General features: G+C 38.1%; 1 protein-coding gene across 1 annotated transcript; it reads right to left on the reverse strand.

Annotated features, from left to right (window-relative positions):
* Positions 1-522: 522 nt before the first annotated feature.
* LOC103719339 (B3 domain-containing protein Os07g0563300-like) lies at positions 523-16,058 on the reverse strand. The gene is made up of 12 exons (XM_008808538.4): positions 15,797-16,058; positions 15,139-15,220; positions 14,886-14,984; positions 10,958-11,778; positions 10,707-10,803; positions 9,213-9,387; positions 8,437-8,513; positions 7,137-7,535; positions 4,700-4,749; positions 3,545-3,658; positions 2,649-2,716; positions 523-1,899 (listed from the first exon to the last, which is right to left on the reverse strand). The coding sequence occupies exons 1-12, from the start codon at positions 15,937-15,939 to the stop codon at positions 1,319-1,321; spliced, it is 2,706 nt and encodes a 901-aa protein (XP_008806760.2). The 5' UTR covers positions 15,940-16,058; the 3' UTR covers positions 523-1,318.
* Between the last annotated feature and the right edge of the window lie 595 nt (positions 16,059-16,653).

A 16,653-nucleotide genomic window follows, 5' to 3' on the forward strand; every position in this document is an offset into this window, starting at 1 on the left:
GCGACATTAGTAACCTAGATATCACACTCAAAAGTTCCCCATAATCTCGGCATAATCAGAATATTGGGTTTCAAATATATACTTGAATTAATAAAGCTACATATTAAATCACGCATCTATCTAAATCAATCCATGCATCCATTTTCTGTAACCTACAGGAGTAAATCCTGGAGCATGGCTAATCTACGCATGCTTGGCTCCATGAATTCACTGTTTCAGTTCATACTATCACTCCCCAAATTTGTTTTTAACACAACAATTTTTTTCTAAAAAAGCGAGCCTGCCCACGGCGTAGCAAAGGTAATGCGGCATGTTCTTAATCATTGCAGCGTAGCAGCCTGCATTCATGAAGCGAAACCATTTAAATACCGGCTCGAGCCTCCTACATAATCTCACATCCCGATGCTGATACCTGTAATATAAATATCAGCACCAGCTGCTCCATGCTTGCCTCTCATTGCTTTCTTTGAAAACATAAATATCCCACTAGCTTATCACCGTACATTTCATGCAAACCTCATCTTCAAATAAAAAAAATGATCCATCTGCTGGAACGACGTCATATATTTCTCAAACTTTTGACAGCATTGGCATCAGTGAATCATCAGATCTCAAAGCTCCTACTATGATCCATTTCATACACAAAATACACCAACATTCGCATCTAAGTTGAACACACAAAATACTTGCAAATAGTAGACTCTCAACAAAAAAGAGAGAATACTGTTTTACGGCTACAATAGCTGTAAGATTCACCACGGAAACCTGTAAACACCCATTGGGAAACTCATGCCTCATTGTTAGTCACGAAATTTCATTTCTATCTGCGAACAGTTATCCACAACTAACATGTGGCCTTTCTAACAACAAAGTAAAACTTCTCCAGGATCATTTCTGGATTTACCATCACCTTGCAAGCTAAAGGTTTGGAACTTCTCATCATATTCCTCCGCTGTCGAGAAAAGAAGCAACAACATGAGGCGCAAAAAAAAATGCATGTCTTAGGACCAGAATCCTGACCAACTTCTAGAACTTATGAACACAAGGCTGTCTGGTCAGAATAGATGGATGGTTTGAACAAAGTTATGGAGGCAATGACTTTGACGAGCAGAATAATGGTGAGTTTGAAGCAAAACTGAAGGGTGCCACCATTCTCACCAGTGCCCAGTTTGTAAGACAAAAGGGGCATGAATTGAGACCTGGCGGTCCAAATTGTGAGGGCCAGCATCAAGTTTAAACTATGCCATGATCTCGGTCACATTGCCATCTGTTCTGACCAGGATCACTGGCCTCTTCTATTTCCATTATCACAGTATGACTAAGATGCAGCATCTCTGAGGAGCTTCATCATCCCACCAGCATCCGATTTTGGTGATGGTTCTTCCTCCCGCTCTGGCTGAATGTTCAGATCAATCTGGGCCTTAAGAGGAGAAGATGATGTTTTTCTATACTCGGATCCCTCCTCTACTCCATCATTATTCACCACTGCTTTCTGAGGAGAACTCGAGATACTCGGACCAGCTGATGATGGATCACTCCCCAAGGGAGGCAACATCTCTGGTGATTGGATGAGCTGCTGCTGCTTGCGAGCAGCCTCAGCTTCCTTCTCTGACTGACGCTTTTCACGCCTTAGCATGAGGGTTCTGAAACGGCGTTTGACCGTGAGACATACATTGCATGTGCATGTCTGCTTGTGCTTGGGGCCCTTGCCACTTGGTGGCTGAATGCATACGATGCAGGTGCAGCCAGGCCGGTGTCGTGGATGCTTCGTTGTAGGCTGAGAAGAAGTGGGTAGGGCTTCTCCCTCACCAAGAATGGCAAGGTTAGCAAGCGTGTCAAGCCCATCCGAAACTTCAATGTTGTCAGCTTCTACTTTAACCTTGGACCTCTTGGAAGCACCTGCAAAACACCAAAATAAATTCAAGGTCAAAGATTAGATTGATAAAGTTGAAAACATAGCATGCCAACCAGATTTATTTCAGCTCGTTGGCACCCGTCTCAGCAGAGAGGTTCCGAGTTGAACTTCCTGGTGGCATGTGGACAATATGTCTGATGAAAAAAAAGGGAAAAGAAAAAGAGGAGGTTTTAAAAAATTAACTTTAAATTTGAATATTAACCATCGAAGTTGCAGTTTAGTTTTTAGGCTTTCTAGGTATGGACTAAACTTTCGAGGTATTGTACTTCCTGGAAACCTGTACACATCAAAAAGAAATGATCTTTCGGAAAGACTAAAACAAAGTTAAATGCCTGACTGTCTGTCTGTCTATCTATCTATCTATTCAGGCTTATAATACAAGTGGGGGAGATAAAAGACCAGATGCCTCATTATCCTACCTTTCTTACCAAGCACCAGAAAGGGATAAGGGTATTCTTGTACTTAAACAAGGCATCAAATATGCCACCTATTCTTGTGCATTTAATACCATGATTGAGTTACAAGAAATCAAAAATGCTTCTTCCCTTTGAATTGATGTGAATAAATGAAAGCATTCAGATAATTTGGGCATTGTACACATCTCTCTGTGTGTGCGCGTCTATGTGTGAACTAGCTGTAGCAAACCTTTTAGTGAACAAAAAGCATATAGTAAATGCCAATGTTAAAAAGAGATATTAGCATCAAAAACTTGTCACGCTAAAGTTGTCCATACCAGTTTTAATAGGGATCAAATTTGCTAGTTGTTCAAGACTTAACTCTTGAGCAGATGAGCACGAAGACCTGTAAAAGCAGAGAGAGACAAAATAGAATTTAAGCAAGAGTAAACAGAAGACAGAAACAAAAAAGTATATAGAAGCATTTACAGAGTTTTCCTCGGTTTCCAAGATATGCATCCTGGAATTTAGGAAAATTGTGTTTCATGGGTTCTGCTCATTAGTTTTATAAAGCCAAGCAAAAAAGGAGCAATCCTATCTGTAGATTACTGGACTTAATTGCAGTTAATCAACGGTCATGATCAAATCTTGGTTGTAACTTATGTGAAGTCTTATAAGTAGTTTGAAATGCCATTTGCAATACAAGAAATAACAAAAATTTAAATTAGTTAATTGGCACTGCAAAATCTTTTTATTTAACCCTCCTTGAGGTAGATTCTTTAGAGCAAATTCCTTCTCCAAATCAACCCACATACAAGCATGAATAACTATCAAATACAAATAGATCAGATAAGAATCAATATGGAAGCTGATGATTATGATCTGCTTTTTCTCTCAAGTAACACAATTCACTGCCTGTTGGTGACTGATTGGTAAAGAAAAGCAAAGAAAGAATCATCTGGTGCTGAGTAGACAACTAAGCAAGCTCCTCATGATTTTTTTTCTGATGGAAAAGGAGACCAAAGCCACCTACCTAAATCTCTTCATAATAATTACTCCTCAAATACAACCTATAATAGGTATTAAACCACAGGAAATATGACAGTTTAAATCACTGAATCTAAGTTTGGATGCATTTAACAGTCGCAGATAACCAGGATACCAAATTGTTAAAAAAACATAGGAAAGGATAATGTAACACTCTTATTCGAGAGTTGAAAGAATTCCAGATCACCTTTCCGGATCCCACTTATTATCAGAACAGGTCCACCCAAAAGGCAGAATTGCGTCAGCAGGAAGTTTGCGCCACTTAGAACAATCCTCACACTGAGCCCATTGATAATTATCGCTGGTTGTGACAAACACGATGTTTGCATTTATTAGCAGAAATGTAAGTGAATAGAAATTGCTGCGTACTAGTCATGAAATGATAATGAGTATAATATAGCATGTCGATTATGAAAACAATGTTAAAGTGCATTAAGCATCCCTTTGCAGGAGAAGTGGTTTTCTCATTAAATAATTGTGTGTCATTGGTAACTAAATAAAATATCTTCCTCATCTGCAAAAATTAGAATAACACAATAATATCAGTATAATAGCATCATATGGTGGCAGATTGGAAAAGGCAGCTCCAGTGAAATTATGAAAACTTCCAAGTACACATGTCATCTTCTGTTACTTCTAAATTCTAATTAAACAGGGCATTAATTAAGAATGAAAACATGAAAAGTGGAACTCGCTAAATCTAAAAATTTATTGCAGTTTGCTATATAGTGCAAGCGGTTCATATGACTGTACAACAGTCCAGAAAGGCTTTGCACCTTGAACATCACCATCACTTATGTTTATCAAATATCATCATCATTACTGCTAGAAATGGCTCATTATGTGCCAACCCCTGCACCACCTTTCAACCTTCCAGCAACAAAAGTCGTTGAGATTAATGACATTATGCAAGAGAGAAGCATTTCCTTGACCAGAAGAGTGAGAGATGCCAATTATTTGGGAGCAAGGTTTGACAGTAATTGATCAATGTCTCATATCTTTCGGGATTTCGCTAGTTTCACCTTACAAAGATATGTCTTGAGATGTATGCCATAGTTTGATATTTATATGTTTGACCATCATCTCCAAAACACTATTCACCAATATGGCAATCAACGACAATGTCAAAGTCTATACAAGCCAGGATAGTAGAAGGCACTTCTATCCAAATAAACAGTATCGGGTTCACATGTTCTTGCATCTTAAAGCTACTACAAAAATGCATCAATTCACATTCAAAATGTTTCTAGGCTAGCAAATGCAACTGCACAATCAAAATAATAAATGTCAGCATGGGAGACCAAAAAAAATTTAAGCTTAGAGGCAACAGAGTGAAGGTTACCCAGATTGATTAGAGGTGAAGTATGTACGCTTTCCAAGTACTGGTGCTTCCTGTTAATGACAACCGAATCAAAGTCAGACCATCCTTACATATTAGCCTACAATATAACATATGAAACTACAGTGATTCAAAACAAATGTCTATTCAGTTTTCAGATGCATCCTCATTGATATACCATGCATGACTCTTCACCACCAATCACTAGTATGCATGGGTATCTATCTTCCTTGTTCTCATATTTAATGCCGAAATTAACACTGAAGGCTCGGAAAGGGATGTTCCCATCAACGAGACCTTTTATGGCAACACCTTTTATGGCAACACGGGTAAAGCTGGATAATCATTACACTGCTGGCAGGAATTCAAGAGCTAGTGTGGAGCCCGCAAAGGAGAGGATAACAATCATGGCAAAATCATAGGCAAAAAGGTGAATGTGATGGCTGACATGGAAGTACTGACAGAAAGATGCAGGCTAAGGTAGCTTGCATACCTTTTGAAGCCTCACCAATATCATGAAAGGCATTCAATGGAAACCTAAAGTTTCCAGAATAATAGAATGGTGCATGATATAATATAAACAGGCAGACTGATCACTAGCCAATGTGCACAGTAAAGGTGACAACATATCAGTTTGGCTTTTGGGAGTAATCATCCTTAACCTCTTCTACATAGAATTTGAGAATATAAAAAAAGTTTTTTCCTTAGCTATTGTGGTACATGAGCTTTTTGGGTTCTATATTTCCTAGACACTTGACTTTTTAAGTAAAGAAAAAGGAGAGCGCTTCATGTGTGAGATCCAGTAATTGAAATTCTGAAGTCCCTAAGAGGCATAAGCACTATGAAAGTAAATATATAATAATCAAAATAAAAAAATAAAAGACTAAAATTCTCAAAAAAAGTCAATATATAATTAAAAAAATGAAAATACTAAAATTCTCGAAAGTGTATGAGCCACATCAATGAATTAAAGTCTACTCTATAGATAAAAACCAACAGTTGGTGGTTGATAGAAGGGAATAGCCAAAACGAGTGAAACAGGGACCAAGTGCAGGCTGCCAGTGGAAGTTTCACATCATAAATAGCACCGTTTCAAGCATATATTTTCAATTCATGCAGAAATTAATACTCTCATCCATGATTTTTTCTAACAAGATAACATTAGGGGAAAAAACAAGAAGATAAACCAACAAAAAGATGGTGCATCAATTCTAAAAGTTCATCATAAGCCCGCTTGGTTTTGCTTGGCAATAGATTTTTAACTCTAGTTTTACTTGAATGTTTCAAGCCCAAAATCCAATAAAGGCCTCAGAGAAAAGGACTGCAATAACTCAACTTTTGGAAATTTCTATGTGAAAGTTTTGGGTTGTCAGACCAGACTTAATGTGGCATCATCTTAATCCTAAAATCTGGACCTATGTTTCTAGTTCATGTCCCAAAAACATAGCTAAGTTTTTGAGAGTCTAGTATAGGTCTAGAAAAATTAAATAAAACATGAGCCATCATAAATAGACTCAACAAAAAAGCTAAAAAGGTCAGATTTTTAGTTACAATTTTCAAATCCATTTCAAGCATCTCTTATAATCAACTGAAGCCTGTTTAGCAAATGGGCTGACTATTTGGCTCAAATCCTAGAATTGAAGCCAATTTATTTAGCCTGACCTTGCCCATATGTGCCTCTGGAAGATACTATGGACCTAAGCACGTTCCTCATAACCACCTCCTTCCTCCCCTTTCTGTCAGCTTCCATCCTATCTAACACTAAGCACCCACAAACTCTTGTTTCGTAAATACCAGATTGGATCATATGCCAGAAATCATTACTGGAAATGGATTACAACATAACAAGCACCCGAAGAGAATATTACAGTAACTTTAGTGTTATATAGAATCTTGTTATATTTTCTGTAGGGACAAATGCATGAGCCAAAAGCACACTGTATAATTCCCACTAGGTGAGTTCAAAAAATTAATCCGCCGTAAAATAAATGATAGCACGAGAAGAAATTTACAACACACTCATGCATGAGTATTGGCATTCAGCATACCTTTTGCATGAGAACTTACAGGCAAAGAAACAAAGAACAAAAGTTAGTTTAGCAATAATTATCAAGTCAGATATATTTTCTTGAAAATGGTAACATATGTTGGAAAAGAAAAGATAAAGTAGGCCGAAAAAGAGACAGATAAGAGATGATCAATGGCCAATAGACAATGAAAGTTACAAGGCACTTGATGCCCCTGATTCAAAATGAAGAAAGAGTAAATGGAGAAGAATAAAAAGGCCCAGACACCCACCAAATAGACCCATCTGTCAACCACCCACAAGTAGGAAAAAAAATACATAGATGAAAAGAATATATTGTAGTAGATAGAAGGCTTACACACATTTACAGGAAATTAGCAAAAAATTTGGATTGAGAATTCCGAACTGGCATACCTCATATTCCTCAATTTCAATGCCGTCAATGACAACAATAGTTGGAACATGATTAGGAGGTGGCCGGAGCAGTTCTTGAGCCTCCTCCCATGTTACCTTCAACTCCATGGAGTCCTCATTTTCAATACGAAGACGTTTACTCTTTGAACCAAGGTTGCTACCTTTCCTTTTACTAGGGCCATGTGAAGATCTGGCAGTAGGCCCATCCTTTTGGATGAATCCTGATCTGTCAAATTTAGACCAGGTTGCTTGATCTGCTGTGTTTATTGAGTTCCTTGACTCTGTGCTGCCTTTAAGAGGTCGAAGAGGAAGATTTGCATTCAAATCCGCAGCTGAATTTTTGTTATTACCCTCAGTAGAAGTAGAGAAACCATTGCCGGCTTTACCTGTCTGAGTATCCTGCAACAAATATGAAAGAGGAAAAATTAAAATCCTAAAATGTAAAAAGATAAACTTTAGTTCTTTCCATGTGCTCCTTACCAATTTCTTAGCAGTCACAAAAAAAGAGGCTATATTCTCTTTATAAATAAAGGTAACAAAATTGAAAAAATGCTGTCAAGAAGCAAAAAAGAAAAATCTTTAATAGAATAAATATATTGACTTTTATCTACGAACACCTACTGCACCTTTGACAAGGTTGGTCCTTTAAAACCAACTAGTTCCAGCTAAAATTTCTCAAACATAGGTAATCATACATTGGCTTTAAAAGAAATCAAGAGATTACAGAGCACATATTAACAAAAAAGGAACAGCTCCAACTATCTCTATTCCCTAATAAGAGTCATTAACATACATATGCACCTTGATAATTTAAAAGGTGAGGATACAATTTTGAAGTACGTTTTCAACAAAATTCGTCGTCACGGTACCGGACCCCATACTGGTGCCACACTAGCATAGTGTCGGTATGGTATGGTATGCAGTTTTTTTGGCGTACGGAGTGTTAGTACGCTACCGGTACTGGTTCCGAACCGGTATAGTGTGGTATGTTCGGTACCGTCTGGTTCGATACAGTATGCCTGGTACCGTTCGGTTCGGTACAGTAGGCATACTATGGTTTTGAATGCATTGCTCCAAATTTCTACTTTACGTATCCATGCATTAAAGCATGAACAGAGAAGATTCAGAATAATCCCTACAAGAAGGCACCGCATATTAAAAATGACTAACAAGATCGTATGATTGTTCAAAGTTCAAACAATGCATAAAGCTTTTAGAGCTAGTATAAGAGGACGACAAGAGTTGCTTAATTCACATATTAACTTTTTTTGAAAAGCTTTGAAAATTTTTAATCACAAACCTGTTCGGCAGAGACACTAGAAGCCTTTCGGAATCCCATGACCAACTTCCCCTCTGGATCTATCCGACTAAATGTCACTGCAGAGAATACAAATTCGTAGTTTGAACAGAATCATCCCACTTGGTTAGGCATTTGTAACCGTCTCTACTTGTAAATCCAAAATTTGTGTAAGCTAGTAAACAAATTCAAAAAAGGTTAAACAATATCAAAAACTTTAACCAACAAGCAATAAGCCATTTAGCTGCGAAATATTTCTATACACATACCAAACTGTCATCCATGTAAATGGAAGAGGAGATAGGGAAAGATAAGCACAAAAATCAGATTTCATCCTGCTATATAACTCACAGCATGTGTAAGTTATCAAAAACTGTAAAAGGTGAAACGCTTTAAGAAACAAAATTCTAGAAGGCTATTACGAAGCCCAACCTGAATGTGATGAGAACTCAAGTATGTTAATCATGTGTTGTATTTCTCCTATGGTATAAAATGTAATCCAATCATAAAAAAATCCATAAAAATGAGCATGTAACATACATGAAAGAACATGTCTACAGGATGATCTGAATATGTAAGTCTGAAAATTTTTATAAATTTAATTGTCTAAAATTGGAAGATAAAGCTCGTGCCTGACTCCACATGACCATAACAGTGCATGTAAACTGAAGCATGGGAATTGAGGAACTCATTTAAAGTTTTCAAGTGCAAAGGGGCTGCGAAATAGAAAACATGAGAAAGAGAGAGAGAGAGTTCTGGAATGGATGATGGATAAATACCCGTGTCGCCTGCTTGTAATTGCATTGACTGTATACACGGTGTAACCCCCTCCAAGACATACATCCTGCTGTTATTGTTTGGCCAGAAGCGAAACTGAAATACCCACTCTTTGCCACTGGCATCCTGAACTTTTAAAGGCAGTCCTTCAGGCTGAGAAATTGCAGGAAAGTATGCCTGCACATAATAGCCAATCACATATATTAAAGCATTGTGACATTATTCAATGAGATGATTTATAGTACATATTTGCCTGGCTTAAATGATTAATTGATATGGAAAGAGTTCCTTTTAGTTTAGAGTGCAAATTATTAAAATGAGATGATCTCGACTTATTAGCATTCAATATGACTTGTTATGCACCTTAATATCAGGTCCTTGAAAAAAGAGATATCTGGGAAAGTATAGAAGAAAAAATTCAATCCCTGAACAATCGATATCATAGATTTTAATTAAGAATAATTGAATGGATGAAGCTAAAGGGTTCACCACAGTCACAAGAAGGGGAGTTGGCGCGGTACTGCAAGTTCCTTAATTTTCAATCAAAGTACAGTGCATCAGTATGTCAAACCAAACTAGAATAAAATAAAAAAACAAAAAATAACAAAAGATGGGTCATTTATATATGTGAAGTGGTGAATTTGATAGGGGTTCAATAGTTCAGTTAAAGGTTGTAATTAGAATGTTAGTTAACTCTAAATTGCAATGCAGTAGCATGCAACTTCACAAGCCGTTCAACAAGCCACTTTGAAGATGGACTTTAACATAGTCTTTATATACAAACCTCAAAATTATAGTTTTGATTTGCTGATGAATTCTTAATCCATACCCTTGTAAAAGTATTGTATCCTTTTAAAATTTCATCCCTTTTTTCCATTTTTCCTGATCATGCTTTCCATACGGCTATATGTGTTATGTTGAAGAGTAAATAAAAAACTAAGAATTGCAGCTTTGTTGAAATACCTACCAGTGAAATTCAAACCACACCTCACATCAGACTCAAATAGTTTGGAGAGATCCAGATCCACAACAAAGAAGGGATAACTAAAGAGAACTAAAGTAAAGACAGAGTAAAGATACATAAAATATATAAAGCATATTAAGCCATGGGAAATAAGACCTTGTATGAGAAGCAATGATGAAGGCGTTCAAAAATTTGTAGGACAAAGCTACGGATAGCAATTCTTAAAAATGACAATGACAGATGGTGATAGTTAATTTAAAGTGTCCACAAAAGGATTAAGAAAGTAAATGACTTAAAATTTGTTTTCATATCACAATGAAATCATAAAACAGCAGCAGTACATCAATCATTAACCGATAACATGGAAAGCAAGCAATGTTTCAGATTTCTGCAAACTGGAAGGGCTTTTAGTTGAAAAGAACAGCCAGGGTATTGGAGAAATAAGTCATGCATATAACATATTAACAGTGACTGCATTCATAGCTCAATCAAATCTCATATATAGAAGGTTTGGCAATGTTTAAGGACTCACCTCAGCACATTTTTTTGGCAGCACTAGACGTCCAATCCTTCCAGCATCGCTAGCACTTAACATCTTTTCGAACAATGGCGTGATGACAGAGTTCGAACTTAAATTAAGGTTAAGGACAAGCTTCCTTAATAGAAGGTTGTCGCAAAATAACCATAAACTTGTCCCTAGCAGGGTGCAAATGTTTAAGACTTAATCTCTAAATAAAAGCCAAATCAAACATGCAATGAAACGATGATGGGGGCAATGGATACTCTCCAGATATCTGTTGTAGCTCTTGATCCGTTATCCTAGGCCAATAACGAGGAAGTAACTGTGTCCGTGCTCGGGGATCTACTCGAGGCCTTCCATTGCGCATTTGAGCTTGTAGTTCACCATCAATCCCATTGAGAGGGCAAAATTGTTTCGATAATGGCGGAGCTGTTTGTCTTTGTGGATGAGTCGTTGAAACCCTAGACGGATCCTTTGCACCATTTGGTGATGGAAATTGTGCAGCCAAGCCAATCAGCAGAGATGATGGATCCTCCTTTAAAATGGATGATGGGACTGAATTTACACCTGAATTCGGATGTGTTTCAAGATTAACTGCAGAACTGGTTGAACAAGGATCTGAAATCCCTGCTTTTCTTGTAGACACAGGATCATTTTCCCCAACAAGGTGGCCACGATCCTGCAGGCCATCAGCACTTCCTTCTTCTCTTTGATATATATTAAATGCAGAAACTGGATCCAGAGCAGCGTTTCCATTAGCATATCTATCTCGTGTGACATGATTAAGGCTGCTAGAGCCTAATTTTTCAGGCAGATCTTCAAATTTCTTCTCTTGTGCCGTGATAGAATTGCGTCCTCCAGAAATCATTCTTTCGGAGTTATTAGGTCTGTCGAATTCATATGATAACCGTTGATGCAAATCGGACTGGAGGCTAGAAGCATTCCAAATATGGGGTGCTTGACGCCACTGTCCAGGAAACGGACCAGTCATCTGTTTCCAGCTTTTAATAGCAAAATCTTTCCTCTCAGATATTTGTGGAGGCTTGACCAAAGGGGATGGCCACATCTGATTTGGTGCCTGAGGCTTCACGAGCATCCAACAAAATAAAGATTAGTGGCATCAAGAAATAAGGAACATTTGACAGATGCCATTAACATGACTTATTGATTAGAGAAGAGTACGATGTAAAATATAAATGAGATTTTGTAGTATAGCAGAATAGGAGAAATTAAGATTTAGTCAGTGAAACCATGCATAAAATCTTGATTGGAGATTTGATGTAAAACCTTTCGGACATCATTTAAGTAGTTAAAGTTTCTTAACAAAGGAATGATTGTAGAAGTTGTAACAGGTAACATGACGAAATTTTCTTAAAGGGAACTTAACATGCATTTGTAACCATTTCCACAAACAAGGTCACATCAATCCAACAGCAAAGTCGTCATAACTCTTAACTTTAGAAACCACAATTTTTTACATTTGCATGCAAGATTGATACTATAACACCCAGCCCAGCTAATAAGGATCTAGGCCCAATTCACTTGACCAAACTAGATGTAAGAGTTGAAGTGGGAGACGGAAAAAAAAAGGATACAGCGCTATTCAACTTGGAGTAGGAGATGAAAAAAAAAGGATAAGACCCTGTTTGACTTGGAGTAGGAGATAGACTCCTCTATCTTGATTTCCTACGGGAGCTAGGAAACCTAGCCTCCAACGGCTATGTAAAGACCCCCACAGCACTTTTCGCCTCATCAACGACAGGTTTTGCTGATTACCACCGCTAGAGCACCGTCAGATCCTTCTCCTCCTCTTGACTTCCAATGGCCTTAGCTCATGGTACTCATCGGAGATTTCAGTTAAGCGCTCGCTGAAGTCTTAAGTTCTAAGAGAAATTTTTGGAATTATTTGGATCTGTAATTTCGTTTCGCTTGCAAGATTAAGTAATGTGACTCTTTTTCTAGATTTATCGACAAATTAAAAGATTATTATATTAATTAATTTGAATCATACTATTGATGATAGTATTTTATTACTGAATATGCTTTATTTCGGAATACTATGTTGGAAATATTGAACTCATTCGATTGATCATATTATTTGTGATTTATGAACTTAAAGCATAATATTTATTTGTTGAACATCTCCTATTATAAAATATTAATTGATGCATGATCGAGTGTATTGATTTTACTATGGATTATGTTTAATTAAATCGATATCGGATGATTTTTTTTGTATTTTCGATTTGGATCATGAAATCGATTTATGGAAAGAGTTTGATTCAAAATAATATTGAGTCCGATTATATATCGATACTTCGTCAGTGGGGATTATGTGCTGGTATATCGACACCCTATCAGTAGAGGTTATGCGTTGGTATATCAATACTCCGCTAGTGGGATGGGAGTTATGCACTGATACATCAATACTCCACTATGCGCTGGTACATCAATACCCCGCTAGTGAGGGATATGCGATGGTACATCGATACCCTGTCAGTAAAGATTATACGTTGGCGCACTGCCAGTAGGGATTATATGTTGGCACACTGCCAATGAAGGTTATACATTGACATATCGATACTCTGCCAATGGGGGTTATACATTGGTATATCGATACCCTGCCAGTAGAGGATTATATATTGGCACTTTGATTATTACTGAGCTCATATTCTAGCCTAACCATAGGATATAAATATGGTTATAGTTCATGGTTGTCAAGATGAATTTGATGATTTGAAAGAATTTGAATTTATGAAAACAAATGATATTGAGTAAGATTGAATTTGGCATGCATAATGTTTTGATAATACTGCATATCTAAATTTGATTTTGAATTGATAAATTTTGGGTGCTTATTTTCTATAAATAATTATTTAATTTATTATCTGATTAATTTGGTTGAAGACTCCAAATGTTTATTGATTACTGAGTTGTCTAGCTCATTATTCCATATCTTACTATTTTTATAGACTTTGAGAGCTAAGATGGCATGGGGTTATGATTCAAAGAGTGACTAGAGGCCGAATTTGACATCTTTAATTTAGATCAAGATTCAACTAGAGTTTGATGAAAATTTTTTTTGAATATTGTTGGTTCTTTAAGACATTAAAATTTAGTTCTGGTTATTTAAATTAAAATTTAAATATTCGCTATTTGCTTTATGATATCCTGATGAGATGTCATACATGCTTGTGGAGAGAGTTTCCTATGACTATGCAGCGGTTGCTACGACCCTTAGTTCACGATCTCGGGTTGGGGGCGTGACAAGTACTTAAAGCCCTATGACAACAAACTCAAAATAGTCACACTTATTTACTTAGAATCCAACTCAGCAACTTCCCCTTTTGAGCATCAACTCTTCATGATCACCATCATCCAAAAAGTTTTGCCCATCAATCTTTCATTGTTTATACGGACACTTACTACCACAAGTTTAGTGGGATGCCTCGTCCGTGCCAACAATCTGCACTGTAAGAAGATAATGGGGAGCACTACTCTCTAGAACACCTAGACATAGGGTCTAGTTCACTCACCAGTTGTTACATATGCCCCTATATTTACATCATCTGTGATTCTCTCTCTCTATCTATCTCTATCACACACACAGGCACACACACACTCTCTCTATCACACACACAGGCACACACTACACACACAAAATCCCATCAGGAAAAGGCCTCAAACTTGAACCCTATAAATGCAAATAAGTGATTGGCCATTCAATATGAGACCTGCACCATTGAAATATAAATCACAAATGTTTTGGATGTTCCTTACTTATGCCATAGAATGGGTTGAATGGTTGAAGAGAGGAGGGGGGGCACATAAATCTTCCAACTTTTGTCTCGATTTTCAACAAAAAACAAAAGAAAATATGGATTCATATGGCAGAATCCGAATCGACGAGGTAAGGCCTACTGTTTGTTTTGACACTCATATGTGAAAAGCAGCAAAGTAACCTTTCACCAGCAGTAAATGCAAACCTAACAATTTTAAGAGGAACAAATTCGTTAGTTTTAACTAGTATTATTGTCATGAGAACATGCTAGAATGCAGAATAAACAATTCTTGTAGTCATCAGGGAATTGAAGAATAACAGCAATGGTATGTCCTCAGCTTGTAAAGATAAGATGACAGGAGGCTCAAACATTCCACAACAATTTGAAGGACATCAGGTTCATTGCTTACCATTACAACAGATTTTCTGGCGCATGCAAAGCACTCAACTCCTCCAGCATCAAGAAGCACATAAGCTGAGGTTGATACTATACATCCGCAATGTGCTCTCTGCAACATGACATCCCAATGAGTACACAGATCGCTTGAATAGCTACATTATTCGTTTCATATTCACTACACGAGCAATTCCATGCATCCGCATGCTAGATTGATAGGAAGCCGTTGATTTATTAAAAGAGTCACGGGAGATTTCTCCTCTAACCTTTCCACAGGTCTCGCAATTCCTCCAACCAGCAGCATCTGAGTGAAACGTTTCACAGAAGCTTCCTTGCTCATACGCGGAACTAAAGGCAGACATGGACACGAGATAATGTTGCGAAGGAATCATCGATCGAGTAAAACAGCAGCACAAGAATATGAACCAATTCACGTCCTCGTTTCATAATACGTGATTCTCTACCGAATTTCCACGTTCCACGTGGCAATCGGACAAGAAAAGTTTCAAACTTTTGAATCATACTAATCCTCTAAAATTCACTCGCTTCAAAATTGATCAGATCCAAAAACATGCACGAGAAAACAAAGAAGAACACGAGGAAAAGCAATTGATTTCACGCTGAGAGTTAAATCGGTTAACGATCGAAGCCTATTCGTAACAACAGAACTCCAACTCCAGCGGTAATCACGTCAAAAACAATCCACAAATCCTCAATAAACCTCAGAGCCGACTGAAAACGAATTCAAGAACGAATTTTTATGTGAAGCACAGTGTCTTCCAGTGGAACGTTACAACAAAATCCATCAAGAAACGCAACAAATAACAAATCAAGAAAGCTTGCCAAGATCAAACGCAGTAATGAACTCATAGAACAATTCGCACGTGGGGAGAGAGAGGAGAGAGAGAGAGAGAGAGAGCATACAAGCAGCGATCGCAGAGGTCGGCGAACTCGCCAGAGCGGAGCCGCCACCCTTTCCTTCGAGGGCCCTCCGATTTCGGCTCCTTGCAGTGGGAGTTGAAGCAGATCTTGGGCGTCGGCGTCGGCGCCGACGAAGACGACGACATGGAGACAAGACGAGACGAGACGAGACGACGAAGACCGAGGGACGGCCGGACGCAAACCCTAGAAGAGGTCTTCAGGACAGAGAGAGGGAGAAGAGGGGATGCTGTGATTTCTTCTTCGAATCATGAGAGAGTGGGTGCCGGGGGCTTGAGGTGGGGTTTGTGAAGGGTAGAAGGAATCGAAGCGAGCGAAAGGAATAAAAAGGGGCTTTTTTTAGGAAAACCGGAGGAGAAGAGAAATGGGCATGCGACGGTGTTTTCGCCTTTGTCTTGGCGTCGTCGCTTCTCACGCTTTTCGCTTTTTTTTTCTCGCCCCCGGCTCCCACCGATCGCGGTGCGCTCACCTCCCTTTTCTTGTCACCCTCGTTTCTTCGATCGCATCATGACGCATTAAATACCGCGAGCGCGAGCATTATTCCTATTCCCACTCTTGATTCGGTCCGGTGTCCTCGGTCCTTTCTTACGTAAAGGGTACCATCAACTGAGCGACATGGGTTAACGGTATTTTTTTGCTTTCAAAACTACTGGCCACGGTGGTTGGCTCGATTCGAAATCGGAGAGGCACAGCTGATCCATGAAATTTACAGATTATTGAAGTACTACTCCTATCAAGCCTCATACATATATAGAGAGGCAAACGGAATTTTTTACTAAATTGTCTTCTTTGCGATCCATTATTCTCATAAATTTATTTAGTTGGATGGTAGGTTCGTGCCA

The sequence above is a fragment of the Phoenix dactylifera genome, chromosome 4 (genome assembly GCF_009389715.1).
Source record: "Phoenix dactylifera cultivar Barhee BC4 chromosome 4, palm_55x_up_171113_PBpolish2nd_filt_p, whole genome shotgun sequence".
Lineage (NCBI taxonomy): Eukaryota > Viridiplantae > Streptophyta > Magnoliopsida > Arecales > Arecaceae > Phoenix > Phoenix dactylifera.

What these genes read in the sequence shown, in the direction of transcription:
- LOC103719339 (XM_008808538.4), bottom strand. Translation starts at nt 15,939, where the DNA reads ATGTCGTCGTCTTCGTCGGCGCCGACGCCGACGCCCAAGATCTGCTTC. An exon ending in CCAGAAAATCTGTTGTAATG is followed by an intron (nt 11,779 to 14,885) that starts GTAAGCAATGAA and finishes ATGCTCGTGAAG; the next exon opens with CCTCAGGCACCAAATCAGAT. An exon ending in AATAAGTGGGATCCGGAAAG is followed by an intron (nt 2,717 to 3,544) that starts GTGATCTGGAAT and finishes CTGCTTTTACAG; the next exon opens with GTCTTCGTGCTCATCTGCTC.